At 37.1% G+C, this 13,881-nt stretch overlaps 1 protein-coding gene across 6 annotated transcripts in view; it reads right to left on the bottom strand.

Moving 5' to 3' along the window:
• Positions 1-13,881, bottom strand: part of SPAG9 (sperm associated antigen 9) — a 149,112-nt gene that overhangs the window by 92,943 nt on the left and 42,288 nt on the right. For 5 of the 6 annotated variants that reach the window (XR_003791846.1, XM_029210897.1, XM_029210898.1 and 2 more), the window contains exon 2: positions 9,751-9,871. Coding sequence is in view for 4 of the 6 variants with exons in the window: in XM_029210897.1 (XP_029066730.1) it covers positions 9,751-9,871 (121 nt within the window). In the remaining 2 variants the exon portion in view is untranslated. Of the gene's footprint in view, positions 1-3,034; positions 3,092-9,750; positions 9,872-13,881 lie in introns of those variants that run through there. The other variant, XM_029210903.1, reaches the window with a different exon arrangement.

Below are 13,881 nucleotides of genomic sequence, written 5' to 3'. Positions count from 1 at the left end.
GAGCAACGAAGCCAGTGCACCACAATTACTAAGCCTGCACTCTAGAGCCCACGAGCCACAACTACTGAGCCTACACACCACAAATACTGAAGCCCGCACACCCTAGAGCCCATGTGCCGCAACTACTGAAGCCCGTGTGCCTACAGCCCATGCTCTGCAACAAGAGAAACCACCGCAATGAGAAGCCCACGCACCGCAACAAAGAGTAGCCCCCACTCACTGCAACTAGAGAAAGCCTGTGTGCAGCAACAAAGACCCAACACACACACACACACACACACACACACACACACAATTAAGTAGGTTTTTTCTTTTGTATAGTTACACCCAGATGTATTATACAAATCAAAACAAGACCACTAATATATTACCAGTTAACTAGTAGACAACCATATTCAAAAGAATATGATTCAAAGATAGTTCAAATATTAAGTTATCTACTTCTCCACTTATGAACTAGTAACTAGACACATCAGGATGCCAATGAGAAACCCAAGGGATATCTTCCCAAAGTGGATGTTCATTGTATTCAACTCTACAAAACTAGGTAGGCTTTCAGACAGCCAAGGAGGAGTTTTGGTTGATTCTAGTTCTGAGACCAGCAGGATAAATAGGCAATTAAAGGGGTCGGGGGTGGCCATAAAATGTAGTATATATCCATATAATGGAATATTATTCAGTCTTAAAAAGGAATTAAGTAACGATACACGCTACAATGTAGATGAACCTTATGCTAAGCGAAAGAAGCCAGTCACAAAAGACCATATATTATATGATTTCATTTATATGAAATTCCAGAATAGGTAAACCCATAGAGACAGAAAGCAGATTAACGGGTACTAAGGGCTGAGCAAAAGCCAGGAACCATGAGTGCTAACAGGTATGGTGTTTCTTTTTGGAATGATGGTGTTCTGGAATTTGATAGTGATGACAGTCGTACAACTTTATGAATATACTAAAAACCACTGAATTGTATACTCTAAAATGGTGGATTTTATGGTATGGAAATTACATTTTTTTAAAGGGGCAGGAAGCGTCATTCAAAGTCTATTCCTTAACATAAGCATCGGAAAATTGCATCTCAATTTAACAGTAACCTATTTTTTTTAAGTAAAAGTCAGGAAGTTAAGGGAACAAAAAAGAAAATCTCAACACTTAGTAAATGTTTGTTGAATAAATGAATGAATATTCAGTGAAGAGTTTTAAAGCAATAATAAAAATTAAACCAGAGTAACCTTGAAGTTATTAAAAAATCAGATGAGAGTACAAATCATAAATGCTATATTTTCATTAACGTTTCCTCACCTTCTCCTCCTCAGGTTATTCACAGTAGAAAGAATAGGCACATGACTGCTAAGCTTTAGTTACATTCCCTCCCTTGCCTCAACACTTGAGCAAAATCATGTACCACCTACTAAGGCTGTTAGGCTAAGGCAAGGCAAAGACTAGCCGATACTAACCAAAGCAGTTTCTCTTTCTCTTGGGACACATAGCTAGACTATACATCCCAGCCTCTGTAAGTGAGCTTCTAACTGAGTTATATAGCCAATGAAGTAGAAGTGAAAGCTATGTGTGCTACTCCTAGGCCTGGCCCAATAAAAACCTTCCACACACAATCCTCCATTCTCTTTCCCCTTCCTCCAACTCAATGTAGGTATGACAAACTCAGAGCAAAGTTGGAAAGGGCCTGTGTCTCCAAAGGAGCCACCCATGTATCAGAAACATCCAATTTAAATTTCACATAGGGAGGAAATTCCCTGGCGGTCCAGTGGTTAAGACTCAGCGTTTTCAGTGTTGTGGCCTGGCTTCAATCCCTGGTTTGGGAAGTAAGATCCTACAAGCCGTGCAGTGCAGCCAATCAATCAATCAATCAATCAATATAAAGAAAGTAAGAAGTTTCACATGAACAAGAAATAACATAACATCTGAATCATTATATATGTCTTGCAGCTTGTTTGCTACAGCAACTAGAGTTACCTTAACTCATACATTAGCTTGTAAACACACATTAAAAACCTTCTAAAAGGCATTCTAAATTATCAAAGGCGTGTCACTTCATGGTGCTTAAGAATAGTTTATATCTTTGTTATTCTGGATGACTTTCTGAATGTTGTTTTGGCCATTATTTTCTCCAACCTAACATCTCCAGCAAGTATCTTGACAGAAATTATCTATGTCTTCCCACATTTCATGTTTTCTTTATCTGTACTGTGATTCTGAATATTAGTATTATATTTTTAGGTATATGAGTTAACCACCAAGATCATATAAAACAAATTCAGAACCTCTCACTCTTTTCTTAAAATACTTACATCAGTACAACAACACAGTCAATGGACTCAAGTTTTCTCAAGGCCTAAGTCACATGAGATGGTATAGTGTTTAACTGAAAAGTACCTTTAAATGCTGGGAAGAGCCTTATCTTCAAAGTCCTGTATGCCACCCAGTAATCAGTAAGGGGAAAAGAAAGAGAAGTAGAAGGGAAGGAAAAGTTGGGAAAGAAAGGCCCACCAGGGCAAAGATGGTAGACATCCCCCCAAACCTCAAGTATCATAAAGTTAACCTATACCTATACTGTTGTATTATATCTGAAATGTTTAAACAAGAAAAGATCGTTTCTTGTTTAATAGTTCCCATGTGAACCCAAACCTCAAAATGATCTCAGGAAAAATCCTCAAATCATATGATTTTACTCAAACTAGCTACAACCTGAGATTAACTTGAAATAAACAAGATTCTGCTCATCCTTCCTATCCCCAAACAACAGATAATCTGCCAATTTTTTTAAGCTGCTAATATTCTAGGGAGAAAAAAAAATCAAACAAATCAAGGCACTGAAAACAATAAGGGGGTGGGGGAAAGATAAAAGAAGAATCAAAAGACTAATTCAAAATGTTCCCCTTATAATAGCTAATGAAGATACTTCAGCCTCATTTTAAATGCTCTTTCTTTCCATTCATCTTTCCAAAGAGCAAGAGGATATGATTAAGGCAGGAAGAGCCACCTGCTCTACCTGCTCAAAATCAGAGCTTACCTCCTTAGATTGATGGCCTTTGCCAAGTTTGGAACACCTTCCATCTCTGTTGTCTTCTGCCCCATCAGACTGCTGATAGGCCTATGGGGGGAAGAAAGAGAAACAGACCTTCTAGAATGCCATATCCAACTCGTTATTTGCCTTCTCAAAAGGAGTCATCAGTTCTTACTAATCGAGGAAGGCAGATAATCCAACTGTTACTTGGCCTCAGAAGATTGACGTTGGTCTTTCAGAAGCTTTCCTTACACAAGTTAGCATCAAACGTCTCAACAGGTAAGCAAGAATCAAGTGCTCACTTAAGAGCAAATAAATCACAGACACAACCACATCAAAACAGCAATAAAAACCTCTGCTCTGCCAACTAAGTCCTTCACCATGTCCCTAAACTTAAAAAGATTTTTCAGACAGACATTATATGCGACCTAAAGTCTATGTAGGGAGAGTCCATGCTTTCCCTCAGCACATATTCCTATGTATCACCTTCAAGGTCAAGAAATACTTCCTCATGATCAACCAAAAACAACAAGTTCATTTTCTCTGATTTAATCTTCCAAATTTACAAAAAAACAACTTGGTATCTTCCTTACTCATTCCTTTGTTTGAAGAATAACCAAATCACTCATGTTTATTCTGTTCTCTAAGCTAAATCACCATCAATCCTTTAACTCTTACTCATAAAATTAATTTTCCATGAAACCTTTAGTTCTAGATATTAATTATGAACTACAACCTTAAGTTTCTCAGTAAACAACAGTAGACTTCAGAAATGAACAGTCCAAATACAGATAATAAAACATAAAACAGGTCTGAAGACCACATAGATATTACCTAATGAAGCAGAAGTAATAAAATGTTAGTGTTTGCATAAATTATCTTGTGCCCAATTATCTGCTTTCCCTCTCATACACAAGCTCTTTAAAAAGAATCCTTGGGCTTCCCTGGTAGCACAGTGGTTAAGAATCTGCCTGCCAATGCAGGGGACACGGGTTCGAGCCCTGGTCCGGAAAGATCCCACATGGTGCGGAGCAACAAAGCTCTGCCCCACAACTACTGAGCCTGCACTCTACAGCCCATAAGCCACAACTACTGAGCCCACGTGCCACAACTACTGAAGCTCACGTGCCTAGAGCCCATGCTCCGCAACAAAAGAAGCCACCGCAATGAGAAGCCCGCGCACTGCAAGGAAGAGTAGCCCCCGCTCACAGCAACGAAAGAAAGCCCGCGCGCAGCAACAAAGACGCAACGCAGCCAAAAAAAAAAAAAAAAAACCTTACATAAGTTTATTAAATATACAGATAGTCTTAATATCACAAAGATATTAGATTCAAGTTAAATGAACTAAAAAACTAACTTTCTATATAACAAATTTTATTTTTGTAACTTTTTAAAATAAGGAGATATAAATCTGAATCTCCTCAAGCTGCCTTAATAAGAAGTATGCTTTCAACAAAAATATAAATCATCAGTTGTCTACTTTCATCATTCTAAAAATACTGTAGAAAGGGACTGCCTCTTGACAAGATAAAATTAAAATGAAAGAACCTATTACAGTATTATGGAAATTCTGAGAGTATTAACATTCTTTGCCAATTGCAAAGTAAAGGAGTTAATAAAGCTTTTTATTTGCCTGAAGGTATTTTTTTAAATAACTTAAAAGATAGTGACAGAAAATATTTAGGCCCTCTCAACTATTAACTTTGGTGTGAAGCTACACCTGTTAACTGAAAAAGATTATTTTTCTTCTGTGTTGTGAAATTTTTCAATTTATCAATAACATCACTAACACAGCCCTTGCTTATAAATAACTCCCAAATCTGAAGTATGTTTTAAGCCATTTATTCCTTTAAAATTAAAAACATGTTTATGATTATACTACCTTCCCATTATTTTCCATTATTTTCTAATGGTGTGCTAATTCTTATGACCAAAAAGGAGAGTTTTCCTTCCAATAATGTGTTTCAAGGTAAAGGCTTGAAGGTATTTTATTAGACTAAAATCTATACTAAGTTTAAAAAGCAAATGAATGTTATATGGGAGATGGGAAGTGTAGAAAGGTCAGAGTATAAAACTCTAGCACAAATGTCTTCAGGTGTCAAAAATATTTTTCCATTTAACTTATTTATTTGGCTGCGTTGGGTCTTCATTGCTGCTTGCAGGCTTTCTCTAGTTGCAGCGAGCGGGGGCTACTCTTCGTTGCGGTGCTCAGGCTTCTCACTGTGGTGGCTTCTCTTGCTGCAGAGCACGGGCTCTAGGCGCACGGGCTTCAGTAGTTGTGGCTCGTGGGCTCCAGAGCACAGGCTCAGTATTTGTGACACACGGGCTTAGTTGCTCCGTGGCATGTGGCATCTTCCCGGACCAGGGCTCGAACCCGTGTCCCCTGCATTGGCAGGAGGATTCTTAACCACTGAGCCACTAGGGAAGTCCCCATTTAATTTTTAAAAATGGATTTTCATTCAAAGGAAGAAAGGGCACATTCAGAGATTATTTAAGTAGCTTAAAATCACTGCCATCTAAATCTTGCCATCTTCTCCACAATTCAAGGAAAAGGTCATCTCTTATAAACTCAAGTAGCTTGAGGGCAACAGAATTTTCCCAAGAGAAAATCAAATAGATAATAAATGGTTTTCTGCATCAGCTCTGGGTGTTAATATGTTGTAAATAATGATTCAAATTCGTAAGTTATGATAAATAATGTGGAATTTGCTACTAATTCTTCCTTCTCCAATTCTGTTCATATAAAAAAATGACCAAACACTACTAAATACCAAGAACCACTACAATGTTCATATTCCTTGCCCTACTTCTGTAACTGTATCCTAAGAAAATTACCAAAAGAGGGCAATCTACAGGTGTGAAAAAATATTCACTGTAATATGATTCACTACACTGGAAAAAATGTCCAACCAACCAACAGAAATTTTTTGAGTTTTTAAAAAACTTCGCCTATATTTATTTTTACCAATTCATTCATTCCTTAATTCCACAAAGGATTTGAGATAGTTTACAAGAACATATCTTAACAATTCACTATATATGTATAAAATGTGGAACAGGAAAAAAACAATTTAAATATGCCACCCAAGTAAGGCCCAAACCAGTTGTTATGGTTGTACTTCAAAATTTGTTCTGAGTTTCTGAGTAGCCAAGTTAAAAAAACAAAGTAGCCATTAAATAATTCTCATTAGAGAAAAGGAGAAAGCACACACAGTTCCTCAGGGAAAACAAGAATTGTTAATAGACGGCATAGCTTCTGGATGATGGGTGTTGACACATTTAAAAAATAAAGATTATACAGTAAGGAAAATACTTATGATAATGTTAAAGGAAAGATGCAAAATTATATATACACTCTGCAGTGATATAAAAGCATGGTACATACGGAAAAGACGAGACGGTCATACACATAACCTTTTTCCGCACAAAACTATGATTTCTTTGACTGTAATGACCACATCATATTCTTCTGTGCCAAAACCATGCCTAGAGGCTGAATGCTAGGCAGACAGTAGTAGTTTTTTATTTTTAACATATTAAAATGTCTGTATTTACTTAAGATAGTATTTGGCTTACAAGAATAGAAATAATCAGTGTATAACAGAAATAATGAATATAAAAAGTATTTTCTGATGAAGAACTCATTGCTGCCACACTGTGAATGGCCAGGTTGATTGCTTACACCTTACATAGCTGAAAAGCACTAAGGGCCTCAATCCACAACTTCCTTATTCCACTCCACGTATATTTCAGATTCTTCCTTAAGGCGTACAAGATGTTAACTACCAAGAAGTATTACTATTATACCCAGATAAGGAACAATATGTGGCCTTTTAAAAACTGCTTTATTTATGTTGGAAAAGCCAAAATAATTCTTATGTAGTTCAAATTTTGAAAAGAGAGCAACCAGATATCTCCAAAATCAAACATGACCATAAAATTATAATAAATTCTTTATATCATCAAAAATTTAAAAATCATACCACAACAACCTGATAGATTCCATACCATTAAAAGCTGTCAAGTGTGTTCTTTAATTCAGTTCCTATTTCTTGACTTTTCTTGCTTCTCAAATAGCAAGTAACTACAACCAAAATTTCCCCTTTTGACATAAGAAGTAGTCCCAAAGCAGAACTTGGACTTTCATTGTGGCTACTTTTTAAAAGGGATATGTGCCCTAAAACACATCAATCAGAACTGACAGTCTTTTAAAGTTAAAGACTCTAACATATTTATAAAAGCAAACATGGAAATTGGACGATATTGTTATCATACGGCACTCAAAAACTAGTACTGAACACAAAAACTTGCACGCATCCTTCCTCTCTATAGGTATCATCATCAGTAATTTCTTTGGCCTTAAATGCTTATTTAAATACAGATGTTCAGAACACTAAAAAACACATTTAAAACATTTAAAAAGTTAAAAAAAAATGTTGGGTTACAATAAATCTAATAAAAATCACTATACAGTCTTAAAAAACCAAAATTACAATATTAAAGTCCAGATATTCTGTATCCTATTATACAAAAAAATTAATATACTCTGACATACATCCATTTAAATATGTTTTCATCTTTTAAAAAAATATATTCCCAGTCCCGTTTTTCCAATAGGATAGGGCACTGATGATACTTAAAGATTACCTCCTACCACCACCTTTTTAAAAAATAAAGGGGCTTTGATTCATATTGGAGATCTGGGGAAGGGAAAACTAAGGTGGTAAAATGAAAAAAGTCAAACTATTTCCACCCCCCCCCAATTTTTTTCAGATGTTTAAAATGTGGTAAAATAAAGACTCAGAAGAAAAATTTTAGATATATTTAGATTTCATATTATATTCATTTAGAAAAAAATAGAAGAGCGAGGAAAACAATTAGATGGAAAAGAGAAAAAGATTCCAAGGTATCAAAGAAGAAGGGAGTAAGTTCCAAAGCATAAATGAAAGGAGACTCATTATAGCCTTAGCTCATGGACCAAGAGACTATCAGCTTTGTGCATCTCAACGGTCAATTCTGATTAATCACAATTTTAAGTTCTTTAACTGTTACTTAGACAACAAGATTTATTTCAAAATGGAATAGCAGGGGGAAAAACGGGGATAGCAGACATCCAGGGGGAGAAATTCTTGAGAGAATATTATATTAATAACAAAAATAAAGTTCTCAGATCAAATATAGCTCAAGACCATATCCAATACTTGGTGATTAATTTACTCATCCCTTCCATAGAGAATTATCAATTATTTTTAAATGACACCTTATTTTTAAAAAATTATCTTGAATTAAAAATAGGATACATGGTAATCAATACTTCTGAAAGAGAAATGAGAGAATGGACACCAAAGAACATGACAATTCCAAAAAAGGTAGGTATGACTCACTGGACTGGAAAACAATCTTAATTTAAAAAGCTACTATATCAAGTACAAGGTAATTCTTCCTTTAATATTTCCTATCATAGAAGCAGATTATTTAGTGCATCAAAAGATTCTAGAAAAGGAGTTCCTTTCTAAGTCAAAAGAAAATTTCCTTATCCAAAACTTGATACTCCTCAGAAGTCAAGAGGTAAACGTACTTGGTCCAAGAATGAGGTTGGTTCTGTCAAAACTGCACCTTTAGTGTTTTGTTCTAAAATACTATAGTCCCTGATATGAAAACGCAATCAAGTTAGGATTCACTGTTAACAAAGGCAGGGTACAGCACTCTAGGTATCTACACGCCTAAAAGAACAAAGACATGACACATGGCTCATTGTGTCTCACTCTGGTGGCCTTCCATTACCAAATATCCATTGGCTCCCTTCCATGACATCTGCTTAATAGCCATTTGAGTTCTCCTTGAATTCTAGAATGCCTAAACTCCAGATTCCCAGTGATTCTAGGTTTTAGCTCTATTGGACTCTTCCAGAGTCCTAAAGGGAGCAGCCAGTTATCATACACACTCTAAGCCTGGTAGTGAAGGTTATCCTTCATGAATGCCAGTCCTTTTACAGCAGGTGTCACTATGTAACCTTCATGGGTGGTGTGGGAAGAGTAACTGCGGGCCATCTAGAAGTTTACAATCCTGGGAGGGAAAACTGGAGAGTGATCTGCCTGAATCAAACATGAAAATATGCCATAAAGTTTCTTTTTTGAATTTTGACTTAATTAGGTCCACTTTCATTAGACAAAAAGGGGAAGAAGTCCTTGGAATTTGAAACAATAACTATATTTGAATCAAGAATATATGAAATTATATTAAAAATGAAATGGTTCTGAAAAATGTCGCTCTAGTCCCCTCAATGTCCTCGGTTTTCCATAGAAAGGAATGAAAAAGAATTCAGTAATTTTTTTATACATACTTCAAAGTTTCTCTTACATTTTTAAATTTCAAAGCAACACAGAAACCAATGGAACTTTGTGTAACTGATCAAAATTTGAAGAAATGATTCACATGTACACACCCCAGAATCCTGCACGATGGATACAGCATAATGTTAACTACTATATAATGTAAGCTACAAACAAAAGCTGAGGGCTAAATTGAAGAAGAGAGTCCTATATGTGTCTGACTTAGTCATTTCTGCAGACATGGGTACCACATGAAAATGTGAACAAAAAAGAATAAACCAAGCTCCCAGGTCTCACTCTTGAGGGTGGGGTGACAATTCCAAGCAGATATCTGGAACTGTAGTCAAATGTCAGGATGAGTCATTCCACTCTTTAACATATTTTACTTACTCTGGTCAGCATAGTTTTTGGCCTTGAGTTCAAGTTGTCTTGTTTGAGATTCTAAAGATTCCACTCTGGTCTGTAAATCCTTTTTTTCCTGTTCTTGAGAGTCTTCAAATTCAATGAATTTCTAATAAAGAAGAAAAATACATTATTTTCATTAGATAAATGAAAAATTTTTAACATTATAAACCCCTGTGTTTCTTGGTATCAAGAATCACAACTTGGCATTAACCACTCAAGAAGATCTCAGAATCATGAACTTAGGTTGATTTTTAGTTTCTCTATAAAAATTAAGGTTTACAGGACTTCTCTGGGGGTCCAGTGGTTGAGACTCCGTGCTTCCATTGCAGGGGACACGGGTTCGATCCCTGGTCAAGAGAACTAAGATCCCAAATGCCGCACAGCACAGCCAAAAAATTAAAAAAAAAAAAAAAGTAATAATTAAGGTTTAAAATCTCCAAATATAGAAGGGAAAAGATGACAAAATAATATTTATGAAAGTGTTTCCACTTCATTATAACAGGCATTCCAAAGAAAATACATAGAGATTGGTTCAAGATGGTGGAGTAGAAGGACATGCTCTCACTCCCTCTCACAAGAACACCACAATCACAACTAACTGCTGGACAATCATCGACAGGAAGACACTGGAACTCACCAAAACAGATGCCCCACATCCAAAGACAAAGGAGAAGCCACAGTGAGACGGTAGGAGGGGCGCAATCGCAGTAAAATCAAATCCCATAACTTCTGGGTGGGTGACTCACAGACTGGAGAACACTTATACCACAGAAGTCCACTGGAGTGGAGGTTCTGAGCCCCACGTCAGGCTTCCCAACTTGGGGGTCCGGCAACGGGAGGAGGAATTCCTAGAGAAACAGACTTTGAAGCCTAGTGGGAACTGATTGCAGGACTTCGACAGGACTGGGGGAAACAGAGACTCCACTCTTGGAGGGCACACACAAAGTAGTGTGTGCATCGAGACCCAGGGGAAGGAGCAGTGACCCCAGGGGAGACTGAACCAGACCTACCTGCTAGTGTTGGAGGGTCTCCTGCAGAGGCGGGGGCTGGCTGTGTGTCACCGTGAGGACAAGGACACTGGCAGCAGAAGTTCTGGGAAGTACTTCTTGGCGTGAGCCCTCCCAGAGTCTGCCCTTAGCCCCACCAAAGAGCCCGGGTATGCTCCAGTGTTGGGTCGCCTCAGGCCAAACAACCAACAAGGAGGGAACCCAGCCCCACCCATCAGCAAACAAGTGGATTAAAGTTTTACTGAGCTCTGCCCATCAAAGCAACAGCCAGCTCTACCCACCACCACTCCCTCCCATCAGGAAACTTGCACAAGCCTCTTAGATAGCCTCATCCACTAGAGGGCAGACAGCAGAAGCAAGAAGAACTACAATCCTGCAGCCTGTGGAACAAAAACCACATTCACAGAAAGGTAGACAAGATGAAAAGGCAGAGGGCTATGTACCAGATGAAGGAACAAGATAAAACCCCAGAAAAACAACTAAATGAAGTGGAGATAGGCAACCTTCCAGAAAAAGAATTCAGAATAATGATAGTAAAGATGATCCAGGACCTTAGAAAATGAATGAAGGCAAAGATCAAGAAGATGCAAGAAATGTTTAACAAAGATCTAGAAGAATTAAAGAACAAACAAGCAGAGATGAACAACACAATAACTGAAATGAAAAATACACTAGAAGGAATCAATAGCAGAATAACTGAGGCAGAAGAACAGATAAGTGACCTGGAAGACAGAATGATGGAATTCACTGCTGCGGAACAGAATAAAGAAAAAAGAATGAAAAGAAATGAAGACAGCCTAAGAGACCTCTGGGACAACATTAAACGCAACAACATTCGCATTATAGGGGTCCCAGAAGGAGGAGAGAGAGAAAGGACCCAAGAAAATATTTGAAGAGATTATAGTCGAAAACTTCCCTAACATGGGAAAGGAAATAGCCAGCCAGGAAATAGTCCAGGAAGTGCAGAGAGACCCATACAGGACAAACCCAAGGAGAAACACGTCGAGACACATAGTAATCAAATTGGCAAAAATTAAAGGCAAAGAAAAATTACTGAAACCAGCAAGGGAAAAACGACAAATAACATAAAGGGAACTCCCATAAGGTTAACAGCTGATTTCTCAGCAGACACTCTACAAGCCAGAAGGGAGTGGCATGATATACTTAAAGTGATGAAAGGGAAGAAACTACAACCAAGATTACTGTACCAGGCAAGGATCTCATTCAGATTTGATGGAGAAATCAAAAGCTTTACAGACAAGCAAAAGCTAAGAGAATTCAGCACCACCAAACCAGCTCTACAACAAATGCTAAAGGAACTTCTCTAAGTGGGAAACACAGGAGAAGAAAAGGACCTACAAAAACAAACCCAAAACAATTAAGAAAATGGTAATAGGAACATACATATCGATAATTACCTTAAATGTGAATGGATTAAATGCTCCAACCAAAAGACACAGGCTGGCTGAATGGATACAAAAATAAGACCCATATATATGCTGTCTACAAGAGACCCATTTCAGACCTAGGGGCACATTCAGACTGAAACTGAGGGGATGGAAAAAGATATTCCATGCAAATGGAAATAAAAAGAAAGCTGGAGTAGCAATACTCATATCAGATAAAATAGACTTTAAAATAAAGAATGTTACAAGAGACAAGGAAGGACACTACATAATGATCAAGGGATCAATCCAGGAAGAAGATATAACAATTATAAATATATATGCACCCAACACAGGAGCACCTCAATATATAAGGCAACTGCTAACGACTCTAAAAGAGGAAATCGACAATAACACAATAATAGTGGGGGACTTTTAACACCTCACTAACACCATTGGACAGATCACCCAAACAGAAAATTAATAAGGAGACACAAGCTTTAAATGACACAATAGACCAGATACATTTAATTGATATTTATAGGACATTCCATCCAAAAAGAGCAGACTACACTTTCTTCTCAAGTGTGCATGGGACATTCTCCAGGATAGATCATATCTTGGGTCACAAATCAAGCCTCAGTAAATTTTAAAAAATTGAAATCATATCAAGCATCTTTTCTGACCACAACGCTACGAGATTAGAAATGAATTATAGGGAAAAAACGTAAAAAACACAAACACATGGAGGCTAAACAATACGTTACTAAATAACCAAGAGATCACTGAGGAAATCAAAGACGAAATCGAAAAATACCTAGAGACAAATGACAATGAAAACATGATGATCCAAAATCTATGGGATGCAGCAAAAGCAGTTCTAAGAGGGAAGTTTATAGCTATACAAGCCTACCTCACAAAACAAGAAACATCTCAAATAAACAATCTAACGTTATATCTAAAGGAACTAGAGAAAGAAGAACAAACAAAACCCAAAGTTAGAAGGAAAGAAATCATAAAGATCAGAGCAGATATAAATGAAATAGAAACAAAGAAAAGAACAGCAAAGATCAATAAAACTAAAAGCTGGTTCTTTGAGAAGATAAACAAACTTGATAAACCATTAGCCAGACTCAACAAGAAAAAGAGGGAGTGGACTCAAATCAATAAAATTAGAAATGAAAACGGAGAAGTTACAATGGACACCGCAGAAATACAAGCATCCTAAGAGACTACTACAAGCAACTCTATGCCAATAAAGTGTACAACCTGGAAGAAATGGACAAATTCTTAGAAAGGTATAACCTTCCAAGACTGCACCAAGAAGAAAAAGAAAATATGAACAGACCAATCACAAGTAATGAAATTGAAACTGTGATTAAAAAGCTTCCAACAAACAAAAGTCCAGGACCAGATGGCTCCACAAGTGAATTCCATCAAACATTTAGAGAAGAGCTAACACCCATCCTTCTCAAACTCTTCCAAAAAATTACGGAGGAAGGAACACTCCCAAACTCATTCCATGAGGCCACCATCACCCTGATACCAAAACCAGACAAAGATACTACAAAAAAAGAAAATTACAGAGCAATATCACTGATGAATATAGATGCAAAAATCCTTAACAAAACACTAGCAAACAGAATCCAGCAACACATTAAAAGGATCACACACCATGATCAAGTGGGATTTATCCCAGGGATGCAGGGATTCTTCAATATATG

Source organism: Monodon monoceros, unplaced genomic scaffold, assembly GCF_005190385.1.
Source record: "Monodon monoceros isolate NGI ecotype Baffin Bay Population unplaced genomic scaffold, NGI_Narwhal_1 Super_Scaffold_9, whole genome shotgun sequence".
NCBI classification, from domain to species: domain Eukaryota; kingdom Metazoa; phylum Chordata; class Mammalia; order Artiodactyla; family Monodontidae; genus Monodon; species Monodon monoceros.
Note: the sequence above shows the minus strand (reverse complement) of the source record. Positions and strands in the feature narration are given on the sequence as shown.